This window comes from Mycteria americana, chromosome 2 (genome assembly GCF_035582795.1).
Source record: "Mycteria americana isolate JAX WOST 10 ecotype Jacksonville Zoo and Gardens chromosome 2, USCA_MyAme_1.0, whole genome shotgun sequence".
NCBI lineage: Eukaryota > Metazoa > Chordata > Aves > Ciconiiformes > Ciconiidae > Mycteria > Mycteria americana.
This window is the reverse complement of record NC_134366.1, coordinates 19218584-19244300: the sequence shown is the minus strand read 5'-3', so window position 1 is coordinate 19244300 and position 25717 is coordinate 19218584. Positions and strand designations below refer to the sequence as shown.

Here is a 25717-nt window from a genome sequence, read left to right as displayed (position 1 = left end):
GGCTCAGAAGTTCAATAAACTCTAGAAGTATTCCAAGTGCTTTATAATTTGCCCTTTTTAAGGCCCTGCCAGACTGCAGTATAAAAACCAGTTGTACCACTTCCAGTAAGTATTTGGGTTCCTTTACCCTATATCCAATTATCAAGATGTAATTTATGTCCCTTCTATACAGTGCTTCTTACACTGAACCACTGCATCTAGTGGAGCCCAAGTTGGTCTAAATTATGGGTAGGGAATGCTAAAGCAAATAAAATCTAGCACCAAGTTATATGAATGTGTTAGAATAGACTGCTTATGCTCCCTTCCCGTTCTTAAGTGAACTTGACCTTTCCCTGTGATGCAAAACACTCTCAGCGGAGTTGGAGTAAGAGCTCCCATATCTACCATCTCCTCAGGGTATTTAAATCACCTGAATCCTCTATCCCCATATTCTTGGTACTGCATTTGTAATCAGAGTTCAACAGAAATATTTTGACAAAACACTATGTTCTCTTTATTTTGCCAGGGATTAGCAGATTCGTGCTGAATCCCTGGAATTGCAGACTTGTCCAAATCACAGCACTGTGGAGACTGTGCCAGTTCCCATCAGGAAATTATTTTCAAGTTCAGGAATTTTTGAAGCAACATTCTGAATGCAATTCAGTTTCTGATTAAGACACTTCAGTGTAGATGTCTAAAAGTGACCTAGGTGTCTAAACTCCTCTTACAGTCAGCAGAGCCTAGAGTTTGATTCATTTTATTCAAAACCACCAAATGCTCAGCTCATTTGCCCCCATACTGGTATCTAGTGTCATTTGAGATGCCCTAGGTTACCTTGCCTGGCCTCCAGCTTTATTTCATGTGGTATACCCAACTTTCTCTCTCCAGAAAGTCCTGTCTGTCTTGTTCTTTCTGCCAGCTCCATGCAGATGCCTTGGCTATCCTGGAGCACTTCAGATGGCACTAGATACCTACATGCCAGCAACTGCATCAAGCCCCTAGTGACTAGTCAGCACCTACATGTCTCAGGGAAGACCCGTGTTTGAGTCCTTATTCATCCTGGTTCACACCAGAAATTTGAACTGGTGCCTCCCACAAAGCACAAGTAGTGGGTACCCTTGCCACAGTGCACCTGGTTACTGTGGAGCTTAGCACATCTTTCATGCTGAGCTTTTTCATTTTGAATAATGAGTCTTTGCAAAAGGAGCATGAGCTAAGTCTTCTGTAACTGCTGAGCTATAAAATTTTCAGTTTATTTCTGATCTAGTGAATGTTCAGCTAATTCTCAAGCCTGTGCCAGAAGAAAGCCTGGTAATCTCTATAGCCTGATAATCAGGCATTTCCCAGGGAAATGAAAGACTGAGTCAAATCAATTGCCTGAATCAGGCAAAGCAGGTACATGAAGCTGAGCACTGTGTTCTAGAGGCACTTCTACAGCACTATGCTTCTACTTCATTCCGCATCTTCCTGTATTTTCTTCAGTCCAATAAAATACAAAGACAGACCTTGTTTGTATCCTCATGCAGAATGGGTACAGCTTTCCAAAATCTCAATAAAGTTTTGTGGGACAGAATAATTTCAGATGAAACGTAATCATAACATAATCATAATAACCCCAGTCCATATTTCCTTATTGTTTTTTGTTTAGTACTGTTATCATTTGACTCTCTGAAATGTGTGGGACACCCATTGCTTGTTGCCTAAACTTGTTTTATATTACAATTTGTATCAGTTGCCAGAGGATACTTACTCAGGAAGAAGATAAAAGAACTAACTGAGACAAGAAACAAAGCAACAATAACAATTCAGTCTCACTACAGGGGATATAAGGAGAGGAAGATCTTCAAAAGGAGGAGGTAGTGTTATTTTCTATCTCTTATGTCATTCAAATGTGTCCCTTTTCAGCAACTATGCTGCTGAAGAACAGCGACGTAAACTGAAAGTGAAGCAAATTAGGATTATTCTAGATATGTATGCAGAGGTAACGAACATTTATGTGGAGGCTTTTAATGTCAGTAGCCAATTTTCTCATATCTTTAAGCCCAGGGAATAAAGGTATATTTAGGGAAGAGATCAACAATATTGTGCTTACCTGTAATGTTAATGTAATCTGTAGATTAGTCTCTTTTTGGAACTAACTCATCATAAAAAATGCTCAGACAAGAGCAAGAAATAGGCATCTGCAAGGAACTGTTCTTCTCATCTTAAGTTGCTGTTTGAGATAAGCATAGGTGATGACAGCAGGAACCCAAATGTCTTGCTCAGATCAAACAGCTAAAAGTTAGGTGAGGTAAATCATCTTCTAAATATCTCTGCAATATGGCTGTAGTCCCAGTCTCTGAAATGGAGCTAGTAGCACTTCACTCATCACTGTCATTTTTTCAGTGATAGCATTTAAGTAGGTGGAGACTCATCCAGAGAGGTGGAAAACAGCTGTGAAAGAGTCCAAAGTCTTTCAGAGGGAAGGAACAGGGTGGCAGATTTCACCTGGTACTGAAGCTGATAGTAACAAAGACAGTTTAGTGAATAGGTCTTTTAAATTTGACCTGGACCTATGCCCAGGATCGTTCTTTTTTCATTCCTGGTGTGACTTGAGGCAGTTTTCTTTCACGAATACATTTAGGATTGTGTGTATTTATACGTATTTAACGTGCTAAAAAGTTTCTGCCTTATGTTTTTGTTAACATTTAAATTAATTCTTTACTGTTTTATCAGCCCTCATGCAGCCTAGATTGTCCCCCTAGCAATTTTCTGTGAAGAGTTTAACAGGGATGTCCCTTTTCACTTTAAGAAATAATCATCATCAGAAAGGCAGAGGTTGGTTTGCTATCTTTATTTCCAGCTATATGCACCAAATCTTTCAAATTGCCATTTAGTACACAAACACCACCAAAGGTGGTTGTAAAGTTGTCACTATCCTTCATCTCCTTCAGCTATAATTTTTGCCCAAAACTCTATTCCATTCAGGGAATCACTTAGAAAGAAACAAACTGAAAATGCAGCATCCATTAGGGAAAAGGAAAAGGATGAAGAACTTCCAGATAATGAGGAAGGTCCGGCTGTAGTGAAGAGTGCCCTTCCTAAAACAGAAGAAGAAGCAGCTGTCATTGTTCAGAGCCATTACAGAGGCTACAGAGTCCGTAACAAAATAAAGGAACAGCGCAAAAATATAGCAGAAGAAGAATTATCTGCTGTGGAATTCCTTGAAGCACAACTGCAGCCAGCTCAAAATGATACACTGGAAGAAGCAGCAAACGAGGAGACTCAAGACGAAGCTGATGCTGTTACTGATAGCAAGTGCTCTGGGTACAGTGACACAGGGAATGTGCAGGAGCAACAGAAAACATCTACTGAAGGAAAGGGAGCTTCTGTGAAGCAGAACCCTGCAGTAGAACATGGTGAAGGTGAAGAACAGGCCTCTTTGGAAGAGTTGTCCAGCAAATCTTCTGTCAAAAGCACAGCTGAACCTAGTCCCCAGCAAGAGCAAGATAATCAAGACACACTCAGTGCATATGGGCAAGATCAAGAATCTGCTGTGGCCCAGCCCAGGACTGACACGGATGTGGAAAGAAACCACCTGAAACATGAAGCAGCAATGCCTACAGGATGTAAAGGAATTATAAGAAAAGAGTCACTAAGAGGCTCATGGAAGCAAGTTGAGGCAGAAAAACAAGGTTCAGAAGACAAAGAGAAGGCAGCAGTGGTTATTCAGAGCAGTTACCGGGGTTACAGAAGGAGAGGACAACTCAGAAGAGAAGGGAAACTACCTTGCAAAAGTCAAGAGAAAACTATAAAGGAGCCAAAAGAAGCAGTGCACGTTCAAAATAGTGATCCCCAAGCAGCAAAAGATAGGGAAAGCACTGGTATGGAGGCTGAAGACTCTAAGACACTAAAGGGAGACTCAGAGAAAGAGGCTTGTGATTTGGCAGCCTTTTCGCGGCAGGTAAGAAGTTTATAAGCTACATATATTGAGCATAATACTCTGAGCAATGACAGAATGGTATTTTACTATTTTACTGGTTTCAGTGGCACCAAAGTTTTATTCTCTAAACTGAGACTCAGATTTTGCAATGAGTGTTCTATAAAAATGTATATTTTGGGCTGCAAGAGAAAATACGCTTTTCAGGAAGGAGGGAAAGCCAAAGTTAGAGCACTGGCAAAAAAATATGTTCATTTTAACCTGATTTAGGTTAAACATAGAAGCTTTGCCTTTGTTTGTTGAAAAGTGTGTTTACCAGGCAAGGCCCTTAATTCAGTAAACTTGTGAAATGTCTCTGTAAATGAGACTAAAAGGTGCTGTGTCAATGTCAGGGACTCACAGATGTGCAGAGTTGCCTACAGCTGTAGATGCTATTTTGCATCAGCAAGGCACTGTCTGCTCACATGTATGAACCAATATGAAGTGGCTGCAGTGTGGAGTTTCCTATGTGTCTTTTTTTTTTTTCCTTCTTGTTTTCTTCTTTTTTTTTTTTTTTAAGGCGGATGGGGAGGTAAGTGTTGTAGGGGCCTACGCTGCAGTACATGGAACAATACCTTTTAAATTCATTCTCTAGTCCACTGTTTTACCTTTGATTACCTTGGAACATATAATAATGTAAAATCCTGTGTTGTATTTTTTAGATATCAAAATTATCTGAAGACTACTTAGCATTGCAGCAAAAATTGAATGAAATGATATTGTCGCATCAGCTGAGACCCGTGATGCTGTCCAAAGACAAGCAAGCTAATGGCCGGCTTTCTTCTCATGTTTGTCAGTCAGGTAACGTTGAATCTTACTGTTCGCAGAATTTTCATTTGTAAACAGGACTGTCAAGAAGTCACTCCTAGTCATGTTTTTAAAGGCCAGGGAACTAGTAGATGAGTTAGCTCTGGCTTCTCATGTAACTCAGACTGTTCATTTTTGTACTAAGCCCTGTATCAGTACATGTCTGGAACATAGTTTCCAGAGAAATACCCAAGCCTGGTTGGGATTTACATATTTACCATTTGCCTTGGTATTTTGTTTCAGTGCTCCTTAAGATTAGTGAATGAATCATTGTGAGACCTAGGCATAGCATCCCTAGAAATACTTTTATTTGGTAAAAATTCCACATTGGCTCTTTTTTACTCATATGTTGCTCAACTGTGTGTGCTACTGGTAAGATATGGGACTATGTTTTAAAAACAAAATATTTTTTTAGGTACTATGTCAAACAATTTACCGAAGTTTGTCATGTTTATGCTGAGTAAAGTTTTAGCTATCTACAAATGCAACTGAGGCAACCAAAACTTGTAAATCCTACCCATGTTGGAGGGTATGTCCTTGAAATTACAAGTAAAGTTTTATTAATAATTGGCATCCATTTAACTCACACACTTAAGAGGACATTACCTCTGAAAATACACTCCAAAGTTATTCATATTCCAGTTAACATGGGCAGTGGGGTTTCCCAAAATGCAAGCACGCTTGGAACAGGTTAGGTGGCAGTGGGGAGGAGTACTGGGAGAATAAAGGTGGAAGACATGGGATTTGGAACATGCAGATCATTAAGACCTGTGCCCTACAGAGAGGTCCACAAAGAGCTGACTGAGCTGCTCAAGCCTCTTCAGTTGGAATAGATGTAACGGGATTTCCTCAGCCTGTGTCTTGGGCTGCAGATGTGGAGGAAGATGAGGGCAAAAGTAGCAGATGACTGGCTGGGTCTCCATTTCTGCAGGGGGGCTTGCGCCAGCTCGTGCCACTGCCTCTGGAGAAGATCTCTGCTTGCCCTTGCACAGCTGGGATCAGATCCAGGACTGTCCCTTGCTGCCCAGAGCTAATTGTTCTATTTTCATTATAACATTGTGGATTCAGTTGTCATGTATGCTGAAACTTCTTTCTGTTCCCATGGCTATGTTGAAGAGATCCTAAAAGTACTTCACTCTCACTTTGCAGTCCTCTCAAATGGGCAAGCTGCTGAAATGAGGGCTTGGTGTTTACAAAATCTAAACCTCTAAGTGTAACCTGGCTGCTAGTAGATAATCTATGTAGTTCAACCTGCTTCCAATACCAAAGACTGCAAGAGAAGACAGATGTGAAATGGAAAACTAAGGGCCATAATCTTTCATTAAAGACAGAGCAATGCTTGTGATCATCATTAACGGGTTTGTACTGCTTTCTCTATTAAATAGTGCTGATTTTTGACAAGATAAACCTGAGAAATTAAAAATTCACGCTTTGGAAAATAACTCTTGGTTCTTACATATTTTCCTACACAGGCTAGGGAAGAGAGGTAGAAAGAGGGGAAGGGAATACACAAATCCCTGTTTTATCAGTTAAAGATCTCATTACTTACACAAGTGAACCAGGTGAAAATGTATCAGTATGTTCATGCCATGTGCAAAATGGAGCAAAGTCTATGCTTCACACTGCTATAAATTTAAGTAGCTCTACAGGAGGCAAAAGGATGCCAGAGTTTGTCACCTTTGCATGTAACCCTGCTTAAAGTGGTGACCAGTCAGCCACTTCACTTCCCTTTATCTCTGAAAACATCCCACTCTTTAAACCTCTGTGGTATCACAATACAGCATTTTTCCAATGGTAAAGTGTGTGAAAGTGCTGCGTTGTATCCTTTTGAACATAGACATGAAAAATGTCATACATTTCTTTGAGCCAAGTCAAAGTGCTTTTTAAGACAACACTGAAACAGTTGTTGAGTTGCACAAGACACCAGGTCTTTGGCCTCATTTTAATAAATAGAAGGAAATAAGATTTCTTTTACATGCTAATGTTGTGTGGCCTTAACAAAAGGAGGATTTATTTTCTTTATGTTTTCTCCTGACAAATGTCTGTATGTGTGACATGACAGCACTTAGCTCTTTTGTGCACCAGGCAAAATCTTTACAGAAATTCTGATGACTTACAAGTCCCCCCTTTTTTCTCTTATGGATGCAAAAATTGAATGTTTGCTATTTTGACTAACTGCTTTTTGCAAAAAATGTCACCAATAGCAATCATAACTTTAAAATAGTAAAAAGCATCAAAAAGAGAGTCCTGAGTGCTCATATTCATATAGATTAAAACATACTTTGTAGTCAAAGCATGTTCATTTCAAGACGGCTCATGCAGAATTTTTGCAATTTTTTTTTTTTCTAAAATAAATACGGTGGACACATGCTTTGATTTTGATTAAATTGCTGCAAGTTGGCATGTAGACAAGGTGAGTACAGAGCTCAGAAGCAGTTACTTTTTTCAAAGGTAAATGCATTTAAAATGAAATAGTGGGTGCTATTTGACTAAGAAGCTATGACTGAACTCACTACAGAGAAATGTGCCACTAAAGCACAGGCCAGCTGAAGTTGTCCTACCAGCCCTTAAACACTGTAAAGCATGAGTTATCCCCTTCTATCTCAAACCAAACTAGCCCTTCCAGCCTGTTTACTGCTGTCCAGCTAGTCGCTCACTTGAATGCTCTGCTCCAGTAAGTCAAACTACCCCAAAACCAGTCCTCATCCAGTTCTTATTAGAACTCTTGTTCCCAATCTTTCTGTAGCCAACTTTCCCTTGATACAACAGGCTTTACATTTTGAGCTGGGTCTGGCTCCTTGGCCCTTCTTGCCCAGCTGGTCTGAGTTGGGCAGCCATAGTTTGCTGTGTTCTGTTGTTGTCTCAAGTACCTCGTATAACTTGTATGGCTACTCATGATAAATGTAATGAAGGTGACTTTTGCCAGGCATTGAACTTTTAAAAAGTGAGTAGGAAGGCCAGCTGGGCTCTAGTCAAAGACTGTGTTCTGCCACCCTTCCCAGCCATGATGTGAAGTTTCACTCTCTGCAACACCGTTGAACAGCGGGTGCCAGGCTCAGCCACTCACCTAGGATATGGAATGATGGCAGCAGGGACCTGAGCCCTGATTTCTCATATTTATAACTGCTAACCAGTCCACTGAAAGACCTTTCTTGGTTTGGAATGTGAACCTTCTTTTTCTACATTCAAACATAATTCACACGACAGAAAAACAGTTTCCTTTCCAGCTATGATCAACGCAGAGGGTACTGAAGGAAGGGAATACACTGCAGTAATTCCCCAGCTTGCCTGTGAGCCGGCTGGAGCCTAAGCATTACAGAGCTCAGTCACAAAGCTGCATTGTCTTAAGTAGATGTTTATTATAGCAAACATGATCTAACTAGATGTAGAGAATATTTAAGTAAAAATATGCCTGTGTTCAGTTCATTTAGGTTGTACTGTCTACAACACAGGAGTTTTCAGCATTCTGGATATCATACTTTCTTCCTGTATGCAATATAGTAAGACAACTACATAAAACAAAGACTTGAGCTAACGTACTGCAGAGTGTCGTGCTGAAGTGAAGCAGGTAGATGTGGTGAGTGATCCACTGTCTATTAAACAGGGAGGAGCCTTCCTGTCTTCTTGCCGACATTATGTGTTACAGTACAATTTATACACACACATCTAGAGAAGGATATGCTTTTTCTGCAGATTTCCCTCTAGAGGTACCTTTGCTGTCCTACTCTTATGAAGGCAATGATTGTTGAGCTTTAGCTGTTCTTTAAATCATGTAGTATTTACCTTCTTGTAATTACTTTGGTCATTTACTTTGTTTACACTTCTTCCTCAGCTTCACTAGTTTTATATGGCATTTTACAGCTATAACATGTGAATTGTATTTTATAGCTGTATGCCAGATAGGAATACTTGTCTGCCTTCATCTGCGGGTAGGTGGCCATTGTTCAGTTTGAGAACGTACTGGCTCCTCTGATAAAATATTTTATTACATTGCTGCCCACAGAAGGGGAGGAACTGTGAGGCAGCTGGATGGTGTACTGTGACAAATATTCAGATTTTCAAAACTGTTTAATAAGAATGCAAAGCCTGCAGTTTAAAGAACATATGAGCAAAAAGGTTAAATGAATCTTAAATCCACAAGGTTAAGTTGTTCTTAAGTGGATTTATTTGTATTTATAAAAATGCATAAAGCAAGCTGCCCAAGGTTCCTGGAATAAACAATATTCCCTGTGGCATGAATTTCTGAGTAGGTCATATTTGCTTGCTAAATGCTTTCAGCTAAACATAATGGCTGCATCCCAGGACTGCACCTTTGGACTGCTAGAGAGCCTTGGGTTACTGTGGTGTCAGAACAGATGCACAAATGGCCACCGTCAAGTTTTTTGAGGTCAAAGCCTGAAGTGAAGGGAATCTGATCATTATGGGAGCAATTTTTTTTTTCTCCAGATGAATAATGGCGCCCATCCTTGTAAGTATTAAATGACAGTTCAAGTACAAAAATCTCAGGAAGAGAATTTTCTATATTTAGAATGAAATTCACACGGTACAAGGAACTCCAGTGCAGCTGAGGACCTTTTCAGGTACACAAAGCAGTGAGACACACAGTTCAGGATTCCTCCTGCTGTAGGCTGCCGCAGCACTATTTATGGAGGTTTCATCAGCAGCCTTTGCAAGGAAAAGGGAGCCCATGTAGCACTGGGTGGGCAGAGTTCACTGGCTGGTCTTTCATCTTCGCAAGTGAGTGTCTAGCCAGGGAGCACTGAGGCGTGGGACTAGAGAAGAGCAGGGTAGTCAAGCACTTCTGCTGTCTGGTTGTTCTCAGCTACTGGAGTGGCCCTTTGGACACCATGCAGCCAGGACGTACCAGATCTGTGTTGGGAGTTGGTCAGATCCATGGCAGAGCATAAGATTTGGGAGGTCACGGAAGTGGAGTACAGCCATTTTCCTTAAACATACTCTCTTAAATAGCAATAATCCCAGGTCACCGGACTCTCAGAAATGAGAGTATTAGTGTCAGTCAGAGACTGAAACTGCTTCCTTCAGTGGGGCTGGCAGGACTTGGGTGCAAGAGATCAAACATTCTCAACTCCTGCTGGATGCAATCAGAAAGTTCTCAGGCTCTTGCAGTTCCTAGTTCTAGGTCTGTGCCAGAATAATCCCTCTGTTTTTTCCAGATTGCTAAGAATTTGCACCCATTAACCATAATTTCCAAATCTGGCTGTGGTAAACATCCCATAAATAAACAATACCTAAAAATTACTAACCAGAATGTTAAAGAGCAGTGCTTTTCTATGTGCAACTTGAGTAATTACATCCTCATACTGTGTACAATTAGGATAGTAAAAAGGTATGCACATAAATGTTGTAAGCAGTAATAGCTGTTCACTTGTTATCAAGTCCTGGAATTCCAGTTGCTATATTTGCATTTTTCGGATTACTTCCAAGCCCCTCTACAAAACCCATACAATTACTGCTCTTACTCTCGTTTTTCTTCCTGCTTCATTCTGAGCCTGTCTTTATACTTCCTGTCCTCATAAGATGTGGAACAGCACTGAATCAAACATGTAACATTTCATTTAAATGACCTGAAGACGGGTTTATCTGTTTCTCCAGGTGGCCTAATAAATAGAGACCTTTCATCACTTAGATGCTTATCACAGCTGTAACCACACTATTTCTCCAGTCTTCAGTATAAGATCTGTTGTAAGTCATACATTAATTTACATTAGCATCCATGGATGTTGATTCCTTGAGATCATTGTCTTCCAAGCTTATCACTGTATGTCAGAACATGCAGACACAGTTCAACCTAAAAGGCTGCTGATACTGACTTATCTTTATTCAAGCATTTCTTGCTCATACTTGAATGTTTTGAGCACGTACAGCTCTCCACAGTTTCTGTAGTTTGTGGTGGTGTTCAGGATACACATACATTAAATGAGCTGGTCCTAAATTTCATTGTCCCTTTTCTTATTTTTCCAGTGTATTTGGAGCTTTCAGTGAGGACTGAGTATGAAAGTAGTAATACCTTGTAACTGAACACCGCAGAGTCAAAGAGTGTGTGTGCAACTTAGGTAGGAACCTTTGAGGTAGTGTTAAACGGGCCAGCTGAGATACTGATAGGAATAAGGAATTTTCCATACATTTGCTAAATCTTCTTTAATGTTACCTGGCAGCCACACTGTTCACATGCCTCTGCTGACCCTTAACTCTGTAATTCATTCATTCTCATGGAGAATGACCTTAACTTTTGTTAAACTTTCCATCATCACTTGATCAAATGTATGTTTTGACAGCCTGCTTCAGGTTTGGGCAGCAGAGACATATCACCCAAAGGTTTGGGCAGCAGAGACATGTGGGTTACAGCATGGCTGACATTCGCTGTTGAGGTTCAAAAGCAAGGCATCCATGTCACAAGAGCAAAACCTCTTTCTTTTGTCTACTTGAGTACTGACTGCGTGCACTTAAGCAGTTTGAGGAAAAATCCTTCTCCCTTTCAACTTGTTCAACTCGCCTACCTATTGGTAAAACCTTTAAAAAGGAATGCGTGGCATCAAATGTTGTTGTTTCCAATTTCTCCTACACATTGCTTCCAAGGCACGTGAATGTGTGACGCTGACAGCATGTGTTCAGGTAGATATAACCACAAGGCATGGGCTGGCTGCAGAGCCGGGAGCCTCAGCACAGTCCCTCAGTCCAGCTCCTTAGCTGTGCTAGTGTCTAACTGGGACGTAACCTTAAGCAAGCCTCAGTGTGTCTTGCTTGTGCATCTCATTTACCCTGCTAGTAGAATAGGGATGATAGTGCCAACCTGACATTTCCGAAGTGCTTTGACAGCTACTGTTGTGAATGGGTTTCATATTGTCATGGTTTAGCCCCAGCCGGCAACTAAGCCCCACATGGCCACTCACTCATTCCCCCCCGGTGGGGGGAGAGATTCAGAAGAGTAAAAGCAAGAAAACTCGTGGGTTGAGATAAAGACAATTTAATAGGGAAAGCAAAAGCCGTGTGCGCAAGCAAAGCAAAACAAGAAATTCATTCACTCCTTCCCATGGGCAGGCAGGTGTTCAGCCATCTCCAGGAAAGCAGGGCTCCATCACGCGTAACAGTGACTTGGGAAGACAAACGCCATCACTCTGAATGTCCCCCCCTTCCTTCTTCCCCAGCTTTCTATGCTGAGCCTGACGCCATATGGTATGGAATAGCCCTTTGGTCAGCTGGGGTCAGCTGTCCCAGCCGTGTCCCCTCCCAGCTTCTTCTGCACCTGGCAGAGCATGGGAAGCTGAAAAGTCCTTGACGAGTGCAGCAACAACTAAAACATCTCTGTATTATCAACACTGTTTTCAGCACAGATCCAAAACATAGCCCCATACCAGCGACTATAAAGAAAATTAACTCTATCTCAGCTGAAACCAGGACACATATCAATGTTATAACATACGTATTTAAATGTTTGTTAGATACAAAGCATCAGTTTTCCGTTTGCATATAAAGCACACGGCCAGATCTTGCTAGAGATACTTGAAGTCTTAAGGAAAAATAGGCTGTAAGATATTTTACTATGGAGAGACTGGGCTTCAATAAAAACCTTTTCTTTGTAATGGACTCTAGAAGCAACATAATTGGCCTATTAATAAGTGAATTATTTTACTCCTTTATGCTTCATTGCCTACTGCAGAAAGGTATCGGTCATCTGGAAAACAAGCGCATCCAACTCACCATTTATCAGACTTGGGTATTTAATTTGCCTTCCACCTTAAACTCTACTAAATTAATGATTTCTGGAATCATAAGCAACTACTAAAAAAGCAAATTTTACTTTGTGCCGTGAGTTATCCAATACAAGCAACTACCACATCAGCTGTATTTCAGTAGCAATGAACACACAAATCTAAGGGCAGAAGGAAATCACAGGTTCACTTTCTCGTGAAACAAAGAAAGCTAAACCCATCAAACTATTTTTTATTTACTGTGTAATTTGGAGACAAAACTCAGAATTGCATTTTCAGCCCTCTATGTAATTTTAAAAAGGAACGATGGAGGTCCAAGCTTAGAAGGCTGCCTGCCCCAATATGGTATTTCTGTCCCCTCAGTTCTTTTGCATAGCTCATACATATGTACAACGTATGAGCCGAGATGAAAAGCTATTTTTTACTGAAACCCTTATCATTGTCAAAATGATGGTTTTTGAATGTAAGAGGAGTCTTCTTTGCAGAGCGCATATGCAAGAAGTATACAAGTAATTTCAGCTGGAATAATTGTAATCTAGAATACGATAATGCTTTATGTGTTTGACAGTGATGAATTAAATAACAGCATACATAGTGATGAATTCTTAAGGGACAATAAAAAATCTTTAGGTATTATGAGAGCCTTTTCCTTGGGATTTTCCTAGAGCCCTCAATTTGGCTTCATTTTCTTTTTCCAGATTTTCATGCAGTCGTGATCTTTGACACAATTTTTGAAAATATCCTACAGAGAAGAGGTTAGGTGTTTCTATTCAACTACACTGAATTTTAAGGGTTTTTTTTTAAGATATTGTTTCCACTTTAGGCTCCTGTTGTGTTTAAAAATAAAACAGGGAAGATATGCCTCTACTCTGTCACAAATGGAAACTCAGATAACTCCAGGTGGCCCATTTGAAATGCAGCACGGTAACAACAGCTCACATAAGAGCACAGTCAGGCCTGCTATACCTATTCAAATCAAAGAATGTAATTTATATTTAATGCAGGTTACTGAAATGAATTTATTGCATCTAAATTTCATTGTTTAACATGAATTATCTGTACCCTGGCTTAGAAAAACACCATTGTTCTCTTAAGTGCAAAATGTTAAAAGATACTTGTTCATTCATTACATGAGAAGCAGTCTGCATTTCAGATAAGAAACTAAAACAATAAATGTAATCATTATCCAACTACAATTTAAATTAACATTATTCATTCTGCCTCCTCTGTATATCCATGACCTTTACAAGCCTTTATTTATCACACATAACAAAAAACTTACACAGCTAATTTTGCAGGAGTCAACACTGATGTATTACTGATCATTTCACATTTTAAATGATTGTGCCACCTCCTTAATTAAAAAGATGTCTGATGTACAGGGGAGAGTTTTTATTTGTATCGTGTAAAAGGATTTCTGATGGTCATTAGAGAACAAAATACATTCTTCCTTCTAAGACTCAATCACATGTAGTTAGCACATTGGGGTTATGGAGTTAAAGTCACTTCATGTGCAAGAGGATTAGATCAGCAGAACACACTTCAGTAATTAATTGGGAGCTAGATCCTCATTCCACCCTCACATTATATTCATTTATGAGTAAGAGGATGTTTTTTCTCATGGACTGTCCTCTGAATACTTCTGTGATGGGACAAGGACAATCTAAAACCTCACTGGATAATGCAATATATGTGGACGCACGGTTCACCATGCCTAGACCTTGTGCTGTGACTTCATTCATCACCCTATATGTGTCCCTATGACCCATCTCTATCGTAAGTGTTCTGCTGCCCTGCAACCCCTGCCTCCTTCATCGTGAAGGAATTGCCATAGCCCCTATTAACTTTTCCTAAAGCTGAAGCTGAATGTAAGGTGGTCGTGCTCACCGCACGGTACATTTGTAGGCCCCCAGAGTCAGTTCTGTGGTCCCAGAACCTATGAGCCTATGAACCCTTAGCAGCCCTGTATCTTAGCACTGTCAGGATTGCATATAGATTTTTAACAAGCAAATATCCGAGACATTTGTCTAGTTCCCCATATGCCAGCCAATGTAACCCACAAGTCAGTGTCTAACTCTTGAGTTTGGAGACTGCCAGAGGACAGCAGTTCCATTTTGTGTTAAAATCTTGATTTTGTTTCCATTAGAATGAAAACATGTTTTGCATGTTTGCAGAAAGTTTTTGTAGAAATAGACCAGAAGTTAAGTACACTAAACTAGATTACACTGGATGCAATGGACATGGTCATGCTGTGTTGCCCAGTGGTACATGAAACAGAACAGCCTCAGCAGGAGACCACGGGGAAAATCTACACAATGGTAATGTAGAGGACTAACCTCTGAATCGGCAGTCTAATGCGAGTTCCCTCATTCAGCACCGTAATGATTGACTTGAGTCTGAAAAAATATCATCCCCGCCACGCAGGTCCCTGTTATGAGATGGTAGCCTTCCAGTAGCCATTGCCCTTCGGAGTCCTTTTCTGAATGTGGAGCATCAGCCCTTTTCAGAAGGAGAAGCCTGTGCCAGGCAGACTGCTGGGCTGTTCCAGCCTGACATTCGTTACGTGGCACGTGTCCATGTCGTACTCAGGACTCAAACGGATAAACCCATTCTCCTTTCCAGTCTGGTCATGGGAATGCCCCAAACAGTTGCTTTCTTGAGTTACTGCAAGCAGTAAAAGTGGCTGTGTGGATTTTTTTGCTCTCTTTGGTGAAATTCTCTCCTGTGTTTGTAAAAGCCTCCCATTCTGTGAAGAAATAAGCATTGCCATCTTCTGCTTTTTTACAGTTGCAGCCAAAGTAGAAGACTCTCGCCCAATGCAGAGACCCCCAAGGAGGCCACGGAAGCCTAAAACATTAAATAATCCAGAAGACTCTACCTACTATACTCTAATACATGTGAGTTTAGCAAGCTTTTGTGGGCTAAGACTGCCAGATAATTCCCACCTAAACTTTCTTTCTAGTTGCCTGATTCCCTGTATTCCTTTCTAACATAAAAGCTATTCCCTGTATTCCCTCTATTCCCTGATTCCCTGTATTCCAACATAAAAGCTATGCCCTGCTGAAAGGAGGCAGGCCACAAACTTCACATTTCAAACTAGATTTCAAATTATTAAGGTTCAGAGCTACCCTGATTGGGGCCCGAGGTCAGGCCAATTTTTAGTTTTGTACCTAAACGTACATACATTCATTATACGCATAAGCAGCATTTGCACTTTCAATACCCAAATTAAGTGCCTGGTCTCCGTAGTTTCTTTGTAAGTCACGAGAGAGAAACAGGTTCATTCGGAGAGCTATTTTGAGGGTCTAAATTAGTGCTTGATCTTGCAGAGAGAGCAAATATTAAAATAGGCTGTATTAGTATGCACACTGTAACTTCCTTTACAAATGTGTCAGATTGTGATTATGAAGGAATTGGCACATACCAACAACTCAGGAGACTAATGGATTTGAGTGTCTCTATATATAGCCTTTGGTCCAAGTTCGGATACCAAGGGCTGCTTTCCACTCTTGACTTCAGTGCCCTTAAATGTAGAAAAAAAGGCAAGAAAGTAAGCAGAAAGAGAGAAAATGTAAAAGCAGCTCCGAAAGCAGTTCCAACAAAAAAGCAATTAAACTCATTTGCTGGAGGTGCCTGTATCTTAGTGACCTATTTTAACAGCCGGTGAGAGCCCAGCTAATAAACTAACCGTAGCAATTGCTTCTCCTTTCAACAGAAGGTGTCACCAGGGCCTTTAGGGAGAGTTGTGTCTGGCATACCAAAAAAGACAAATGCGGCTACATTTTATTATGGGGGCTTTGAAATAACACAGCTTTGGAACAGTGATATTCTGAAAAGAAATTATATTCTTAAAAATAAATTGGCATGTAAGAATAAGATTTGTTTTGTGAAGGCAAGATTGGTGAGATAAAGGACTGAAATGAAAGGCATGATACTGAATTCTGTATTAGGAAATTTCTGAGGTGAAGTGTGATTCTGATGTAAATGCCTGTTTAGAAAGCTCAGACTATACAGTCAGAAACGTAGTATTTTCTGAAAGCTAATTTGTTACATGGCCAGCTCCATATCAGAAAACAGCCATCGCATCAGTGCAAACAAAAACTGCAGTAATGCCGGGGAATTTTTAAACAAATTTTTAGCAGCAGTTTTTCAAAGTATTAATCAATATTATCTTCAATTAGTTGTATTTTTCAAGAAGGCGGGAAAAAGAGAAGCCTGTCTTCCTAACACTGGTAAGGGAAAGGTTCAGTGTAAATATCTACTACACTGAAGCTTAGAAAGGGGACCTATTAGTTCTTAAATTGCTAGACCTTGGGCAAGTCATTGAGCTCTAACTTGAGGGCAGTCAGCTTTTCCAGCTATCGTGAATTTTCTACCTTATTAAAAATCTCTGTGACCTGCAGGTATTCACAGATGATTATCAAGCCCAGATCACCTGACAGTGAACACACACAATATGAGCGCATTTTTTGAAAAATTTCCTCTGTCTTCTGCAAAGCCAGATATTTCTCTCACATCATGTTACAGATATTAATTAGACACCTTCCATTCTCACTCATCTCCTTGCACATCAAATGAGCTGAATGGCGCACAGGTATAAATGAAGTCTGACAACAGCCCACTCTTCATGCAAGGCACTAAAAGTTTATTTTGGGGTATATTTCTTTAGATCAGCTTATCATTTTGAAATTATATGTCTTGTGCATTTACCTGCATAAGAAGTGTCTGTCCATCAGGATTTCCGGCTCTCAGTGACTTTGCAGTGGTACAATTCACTAATTCTAGTAAGTTTTCACTCTTTCGCAAGAAACACGATTAAGACCAAAATTAAGACCCTCTGCACTTAAAAATACTGCTTTTGAAGTGTGATGCTTTAGATGCTGCAGCATAGCATTGTTTTGGCTGTAGGGACAGAACTCTATTAGAGATAAGAAATTATTCACATTCCCTATAAATCGCTCTCCTCTGCATTTCTGGATGTTTTGTATCCTAAAGGTGCTCTTGCCACCTAGTATACTGCTTTTTAAATGTCCATTTTATTCTGCTCAAACCTGTGACAAGACTGCATTGACATTAATGAGAAGAGGATTATGCCTGCTCCCACTGCGGTGCCTGTATTCATAGAAATTCTCATGGCATCACAGTAAATTTGCCTCAGTGAGACAGTGTTGTCAACTTCATTAAAACAACTATAGATATTTGAAAGTTTTAGATCTCCTTTTGTGTTCTGATCGCGATTACTTTAGCTTTTTTTCACAGTATGGCAACTGAAATTTGGGATAACTGCTAATCCCATTCTCAGTCTCAAAGATTCTGAAAAGAGATTTTTCTGGGGCGCTTGCTCAGCAAATTAGATTATCTATATTTTCTTTTAACGAAAAATATACAACACTCTCCTACCTAACATATTGATGAATTGTATCTTTGCATAAGCTTTCCTTTTAGTATTTTTTTAATTACTTTGTATTTTCTTAGAAATCAATACAAGATGAAAAACGGAAACCAAGAAAAGAAAGGTAATTTTTTTCATTATCTCACTATTGTCATTTTAGTACTCTAGAAATAGTTCTTAGCTGTACTTCAACCAGGAGAATAAAGCATTTAAAAAAGCATGGTAATTTGGTGATTCACAGGAAGGGCATTGTATACAAAGTCAAAATATGCAATTTTCAATGACAAAAATCCATTATAGAATTCAGTCGTTCAGTTTTACTACAGCATGGCCCTTTACCATGGCAACACAAGCATAATAATAAGTTAAGATAAGGTCCACATCAAAGATAGTTCTGACACAGAAGGTGCTTAAAATTCCAGTCAAAGCAAATAAGCAACCAGTTCTTTTTTGTTAGCAAAAATACAAAGACTGTTGAAATTCTCTCCTAAAAATATATGACTGTTTGGAAATAGATCATAAAAAATTAAAACATTAATTATTAATAACAGGTAAAGAAGAGTAGCCCTTGAAATTTCAACCAGAAGTCTTTTCTTCACAGTGTAACTAACCTATTTTGAAGGATCTCTGCAGAAATAAAGCAAGCAATAGATATATTCTGCCCTTCTGTATCTTAGATCCTTACGTGTGCTGTAGACGGGGTTCGCAGCTCCTGACATACATCATAGCTTTATTTTATTTGTGTTTATATACTTAAGCTTTTTTTGCTGCTCCCCAGTGACATTGCTATGGTACTATAGTATGGGTGCTGCGGTAGCCTGGTCCTAGATGCAAGATGAATGGGCTCTTAGCACCGTCCTCAGCTGAGGTTGCAGAATACAAACTCCGTATCTAAAATACGTATCTTAAAGGAAGTTACATGACATATGCACATATGTGCTCACAGCATCTAGCTTCATTCAACCACAGTTTAAACTGCACTTGATTATGCCACTGCTTAAAGGATTTACTTAATGTCCATGTCCCTGTGTCTGGTCTGTTACAGCTCTTCTTCTGATGTCATTTGGATCCTGAAAAAAATTCACACCTATTGTTGTCTCCTGTTTAGCCAAAAAAACCAAAATCCAAATCTAGTGTTTTCTCTCATTTGGCCTCAGTTAGGTTTCACTCATCTTAAATCAAGTTAACCAGTTCCATGACTGCATCTTCTTTCATGTGTGGACTCCGTATTAGTAGAACATAGCAACAGATATCAATGAGTTATTTCTGGTTTCTACCAATGTGAATTCTGAACTTATTTTTTCAGGTTGCTTTTAGGATATTATTTTTTTCCTAGCCATTCTAAACTGGATGTTGGGATTGTTTTTTCCTGTACATGTGATACCCTGGATAGCATTCCTCTAGCAGAATAAGAGACATCTGCATTATTGACACCGATATCTGAACTAGTTGCTTTAGACTCTCTTCTTGGACTCCGAGAAAAAAAATAGTCATCTTTAGGAAAATGATTCATCTCTTCCTCAAAGAGATATCTAAAATAGGTCAGATGAATTATACCATAAAAATGCCTCTCCATTGAGTGTAATGGCAAACCCAAACAACTTCAGTCATATATGTCTGCTTTATGAAGATCTAAAAGTATTTAGCATTTCAAAATTCTCAGTATCTGCATCCTACAGCAGTCACATTTCAGAGACTGATTTCTTGTGCTTATATATATTTTTCCTTAGATCCTCAACATATAAACACAACTAATGATGATATTTGGTTGCCTTTTTTTTTAATGTTGAATATTGAAAAGTGAAACTGTTAACTTAGTATACTTATTTCTCAACAGTCTGAGCAAAGTGCTAGATTTAGATATCTACTACCAAGAAATTTCATCTACTGATTCCACCTCAAAGGACAGCAGTTCTACCACAAGAAAGAAGAGACACGCAGCTGAGCGCAGGACTACAATTTTAAGAGCTACTGAGCGGTAACTCATACAAAATAATAATAGGAAAAAATAAATGTTGTATATCCCTGTTGAGATATTCAAAAGATTCATAAAAAGAAAGATGCACTTTCAAATTAGACATAAATCTATTTTTTTTATTCATGGAATCTTGCCAAATTAACTTGTAAAAATTTGATCTAAAATCAAATTAAACTAAAGCAGAAACTAAAAATTGTAGTTCCAATCGGTTAGCTTTTAAATAGAGCGGGTGCGCGCTGAACTTTCTGCCTGCTTTCTGCAGATAAGACACCAGCTTGACTGCCTCCTTTTCCTGCTGTCCCGTGGCAGCATATGTGTTTATAGCCTGTGGTGGACCCCACCAAGGTGGACAGCCAGGAGAAAAACCCTAACGGGAGGGCTTGCTCGACCTCCTCCCTTCCCACATGGACTTCATAGAGGGTGACCTCTGCTGGGCTGAGGAAATGCATATCCTCACTCTTGCCAACGCACCCACACACACTGCACGTGCAAAGACGTATTTATGTATCTTTATATATTTGTATTTTCTTGTGTCTTCATACATGTAAGAAAAACTTGGAAAATATCTAGGTCAAAGGCTTAAGGAAAACACTAAGGCTGGGATGACTGCTGAATTTGAAAACGTATCCGTAGTAGTGAATAAAACATTTGTAGAATGTTTTGTGCCCCTTACATATTTTATTTTTGACATTTTTTCAGGTAGGATCTAAATTAGTTTTAGAGAGGTGTTGTGAAGGCATGGAATTAAAAATAATTGTATCAGGGAATTACCATGCCGTTTACATCCCTTGGAAAAAGTTTCTAATTTCTAGGGCTGTTAATTACACCAAATCTTTCACCCTGATGTCTGGTTTCGATGAATGAGAACCTTGCCACTGAGCTCACTAAAAGGAATTTCTTACCTTTTACTGTGTGCTGCTCTAATTGCATCCTAATTAGCCATAGTGAAAAAAATCTGTGTAACTTTTAAATGTACACTGTTACCTCTGAGGGCAGATGAATGCAATTAATAAACATTTCTGCACTTCAGTATCTCTTGAGTGGGGTCACCTGGATCTAAGGACTATACAGTCATTTCAATCTACAGAAGTGAATCACTGAATATTTTTTATTTGGCAGTTTACCTTCGACGCTGGTGTAGGACCAGTGCTGGGGTACACCTTTAATGTAGAACACTACAAAATTTTGTAGTTATTTCAGAGTTTTATATATATACTTTTAAAATAACTGAGTTTTATTTTTAATCTTGCTCCATGGTAACACCTGGTGGCAGGTCACCATTCCAGCCTGGCAGAGGTGGCTTCCAAAATGCAGCTTGCCATCTGAAAAAAAAATAAAATGAGTTGGACACTTAGAGTGAGCTCCACAGGCAGGTTAAAAACAGAGCAAACAAATTTACGCCAACTGAAAATCTGGTTCAGTAACCATCAGGCAAACACTACTGCAAAACACCCCCATGTTCTCAACGTTTTTATGTCCTTTTATTATGTCCCCTTCGTAGAAGAACATGTAGTTCTTCTGTGTTCATCTGCTCTTAGTATATGGCGGGTGTATATAATGTGTTTGTTCCAAGGTGCCTGCTTTATGCAGCACAGAAAGAGGCCTAGCAAAGTCAGTTGATTTTTTTTTCTTTCTCCTTTTATTTTTTCCCCCAAGAGTGGAGGTTAAGCAGTCGATTAGGAGCATTTGCCAAGGTAAATGTTTTGACTTAAATTTCTAAAACACTTCTGCGCTTAATCCCTAGGTCGAGGGTTGCAGAAAGCCCCCTGGAAGAGAGTAAAACCGAAGATAATCCCTATGACTACAGACGACTGCTGCGCAAGACCTCACAGCGCCGGCGCCTTATCCAGCAGTTCTAGCTGCTGCTGCTGCTGTTCCTGCTGCCATTTGGCTTTTATTAGCATAATCTTTTTTATCATTTTGTACCATGTGCTTCCTTTTTTTTTTTTTAAATCTCCAATGTTTCAAGTTTACAACGTGTGTGTTCATGTGAATAGGAATTACTGTGGTTTACAGCCCAACACCGTTGCAAAGGGATACTGTCAGTTGCATATCATATACGTTAAAAAAAACTAATATAAAAATCAGCTTTCTTTCGGATACCACTGCTACATCTTAAAATTATTTTAAGCAGCTTAAATCTAGTTTACTTTCCTCAATGCATATTTCTTTCTTTTTTGCATTTCATCAGTCTTATCCAATTAAAATAGATCATGTAGTTCATAGTTTCCTAGTTAAGCTTTCAAATTCCCATATGCACCTTCAGAAAACCTTAGTTATTGTTTCTAATAAATTGTTTGACAGGAAAAAAAATTACAAGAACACCATAGGGCAATTTCTGCTCATTTTAGGTTTACAATTCCTAAATTTTGGGATGAACTGTATATGGCAAGCGTCCCTCTAATGAAACAAATCTAAATGATTAATTGGATAGCATACTATGGCAGTTTATTTCATTATTGACTTTACTGTAAAGCTGGTAGCCAGTTTTAAAGGTCAATATTGTGTGTATAATCTTTATGTTGGAGATGTTCATTTATGGGAAGTGTATCCAGCCCTCTCCTCTGCCCCTGAGCTTTGTGACTAAGTGATGAACTTTTAAATCGTGTTTGCTTTGTTCTCCTTTGCATTAGATTTTTAGGAATGTTAATCTCTGGGGTGCCAAGAAGGGAATGGAAATATGCTCTCTGATTGATTGCTGCCTAAATGTAATGATCATTCTTAATCAGTTCCACTAGAAATTAAGTGGAAATAAAAGCAATAGCCACCATGTTCAAAACTTCCCCCGATTCTTTATTCAAAAGACCTTATTTCACAGAAACCACACAGATAATTGCTGCGCTTCCTTTCAGGATTCATAATTGCATGTTCCCAGCTGCAAAGCAAGAGAAGGCAAATCTCACAATGCCAGTAAGAAGGCCTGATCCTGCTCCCTTGCTTAGCTCTCTTCAATACTACGATTGGCGGCAGCAGCGAGCCGCAGGGGTTGGGTGTTTGTTCCCCCCGCACACTTGGTCCTTTCCCCAGAGACAGGTAACCATTGCTTCCTGATCTGTAACTAATTATAAGGCTCTGCACTGGATTAAAATTTCCTGCAATGTAAAATTTGCGATAAATTGTTTGAATTTTGAAATCGGTTTTAAAGTTGCTTTCTCATGTATTATTAAATCGGTAAATAAAAATGCACAAAGCAGTGACACAGTTGGCTGGGTCTGAATTACACCCAGAGCTGACGAAACGCTGTGGACTGGGGCATGAGTAAGTAAGGCTGGGAAGAGCTCACAGCAGCCGCTCGCCGTGGAAAGCCTGAGTTACCGGCTTAAAGCTGATGTGATCTGGAAACTGGAACAGACCTGTGATTTCAGACATGCCTGGGCCGGTTTTCTTTTACTTTCTCACGATCTTGATGTTGAAAAACATCAAGATGATTCCCTGAGATTTCAGGGGGGGACTGTCCTAGTAACCATGTGGGTGCACGTAGAAAGCGGAGAGAGATGCCCTCGGCCCCGAACACAGCCTGGGAGCCCCCAGGGCCTGGCTGCGAGGAGCAGCGGGGGGCCTGGGTGAGCAGTGCTCTCGGCTGGGCCAAACCCTGGCCTGGCACGGTCTCGCCTGCCTCCCTCCGAGGGTTAGGGCTTGAAATCTCTCCTGTGCGGGAGGAGAGGCAGCCACGGCAAGAACGGGCTCCGTGCTCCCGCGGGGAACCAGCTGGGTGGAAAGGGGAGCTTTGGTCGCCTTCAGAAACAACGTCGGGGAGGGGAGGGGAGCGGTTGTTTTCCTCCTTTTCCAGTCTCGCCTCCGACACCTGCTGCCCCCCACAGGGCTGGAGCGGGGAGGGCGGCTCCGCTGGGACCCCAGCCCCGGCGGGGGGGCTGCGGAGAGACCCTGGGACGGTCCGGGGATGCCCGGCGAGACGCCGGGGCAGGCAGCTGCAGGAGCCAGGGTCCGCTGCGCAGAGCTCCTCCCGCCACCTCCGCGGGAGCGCAGCCGGGACCCCTTTGCCCAGCCCGGGAGCGGAGGAGGAAACGGGAGCCGTCCCCGCCCCAGCCCCGCACGGGCCCCTCCACCCAGCGCCTTCTCCGCGGCGGCCCGGCCCGACGGAGCCCCCGCCGGTCGCTGCGGGCAGGGCCGGGCCGGGCCGGGCTGGGCCGGGGGGCGGCGGGGACTCGGGAGGGCTGTCTCTTCCCCGCCCCAGGACTCCCCCGCTGCTCGCCGCCTACGGCAGGGGCTGTCCCGGCCTCGGCGCCGCCGCCCGGGAGTCCCTACTCGCAGCCGCGGGGGTGCTGCGGTGCAGGGGGTGAGGGGGATTTCTCGGTGCTTTGCAGCTCACGGGATTGGGGACGCTTCCCCGTAGCCCCAGGGCCGGTGTCCCAGCCCTCCCCTCGGGGTACCGCCGCGGCCGCCCGCGCAAAGGCCCGAAAAAGCACCCTTCCCCTCCGCTCGGCGCTCGGCGACGGGGGGCTCGGCCGCCCGCTCCCCGGCCCGCCGCCGCAGGGGCCGTCGTGCCGCGAGGCCGTCGGTGAGGCGGCGGCACAAGGCACCGCGCTCGCCGTCATCCCCCGAGGCAGCTGCAGCCCCCCCGCAGGCTGCCCTTGGGCTCGGGTCTGCCCCGAGCGCCCCCCACTCCCGCCCCGTCGGTGCAGGGTACGGGGGACCCCCCGCGGCGGCAGCCGCGGCCGCTGCCCGGCTCGGCGGGGCACCTCCCCCGGCCCCCGCGGCGCCGCCCGCCCCGTCCCGGCCCAGGCGGGGGGCCGAAGCCGGCGGCGCGGCGGCTGCGGGGAGCGACCGCGTTAGCTCGGCGGAGCGCGCCCCGGGGGCGCCCACGGGAGACGCTCCCACCCACGCGTGCCCGGGGCGCCCCCGCCCCTTCGCCTGCCGCCGCCTGGCGCAGACGCACGCACTTACACACCCGCACACTCACACTCACGCACACGCGCTCAGGCCGCCTGGGCTGCAGCTCGCCGCTCCTCGCCCGCCCCGCCGGTTCGCCTCCGCCATGGCAAGCCCCGGCTCCGGCTTCTGGCCCTTCGGGGCCGAGGAGGGCTCCGCGGCCGCCGAGAGCCCCGGCACAGGTAGGGGGGCGCCGAGCAGCCGGGCGGGACCGGCCCGACGGAGCCGCGGGGCCGCCGCGGCAGCGCTGCCCGCTCGCCGGAGACCCCTTTGGGGAAGCTCGACCGGCGGGACGGAGCGGCGGGGACCGACGGCGGCTCTAGCCCGGGCCGGCTCGGCTGGGCAGGGGGTCCTGGGGAGCGGTGCCGGGTGTCGGACGAGGCGCCCCCGGCCCGCGCCCGTCCCCACGGACCCTCCGCTCCATTTTCTCTTGCAGCCAGAGCCTGGTGTCAGGTTGCCCAGAAGTTCACGGGAGGGATCGGAAACAAACTCTGCGGTAAGGGCAGGGAGGCCCCGGCAGCCCGCGGCGGAGGCAAGGCTGCGCGCCCGCGGAGCGCTGGGGGCGGCCGCGGGCCCTGCCCCGGGGGGGGGGGGGGGGGCGGGGGGACGGGGGCTGGTGCCGCGGTGCTGAGGCCGTGTGTCCGTGTCGCTGTCAAGCCCTGCTCTACGGAGATGCCGAGAAGCCCGTGGACACCGGCGCCAGGGCAGCCCCGGGGGCAGCGGAGCCGCGGCCGGCCTGTACCTGCGACAAAAAACCCTGCGGTTGCCAAAAAGCGGAGGTGAATTACGCCTTTCTGCACTCAACAGGTAACGGCGCTCCCGGGCCACGCCGCATTTCTGAAACTGGCAAAAAAACAGCGGTTCGGTCGGGAAATTGCCTCCGCCCGCGGTGCGCGGAGGCCGGGGGGGCCCGACGGTGCGCGGCGGCGGCGGCTCCGCGGAGCTCCGCGCCCGCAGCCCCGGCCCGCTCCTGCGCCGCCCCG

The 25717-nt window shown here is 43.0% G+C and overlaps 2 protein-coding genes across 3 annotated transcripts in view; both read left to right on the top strand.

Annotated features, from left to right (window-relative positions):
- Positions 1-21756, top strand: part of MYO3A (myosin IIIA) — a 117581-nt gene extending 95825 nt beyond the window's left edge. Inside the window, exons 28-35 of one of the 2 annotated variants that reach the window (XM_075495516.1) lie at positions 1712-1835; positions 2947-3082; positions 3140-3922; positions 4600-4738; positions 15262-15371; positions 17950-17990; positions 19704-19844; positions 21589-21756. In XM_075495516.1, coding sequence (XP_075351631.1) covers positions 1712-1835; positions 2947-3082; positions 3140-3922; positions 4600-4738; positions 15262-15371; positions 17950-17990; positions 19704-19844; positions 21589-21703 — 1589 coding nt within the window. In that variant the 3' untranslated portion in view covers positions 21704-21756. Of the gene's footprint in view, positions 1-1711; positions 1836-2946; positions 3923-4599; positions 4739-15261; positions 15372-17949; positions 17991-19703; positions 19845-21588 lie in introns of both variants that reach the window. The other variant, XM_075495515.1, reaches the window with a different exon arrangement.
- Positions 21757-24840: 3084 nt separating this feature from the next.
- GAD2 (glutamate decarboxylase 2) overlaps positions 24841-25717 on the top strand; it is a 39135-nt gene continuing 38258 nt past the window's right edge. Inside the window, exons 1-3 of the mRNA XM_075495514.1 lie at positions 24841-24916; positions 25171-25230; positions 25392-25541. Of these exons, the coding sequence (XP_075351629.1) occupies positions 24841-24916; positions 25171-25230; positions 25392-25541 (286 nt within the window). The remainder of the gene's footprint in view (positions 24917-25170; positions 25231-25391; positions 25542-25717) is intronic.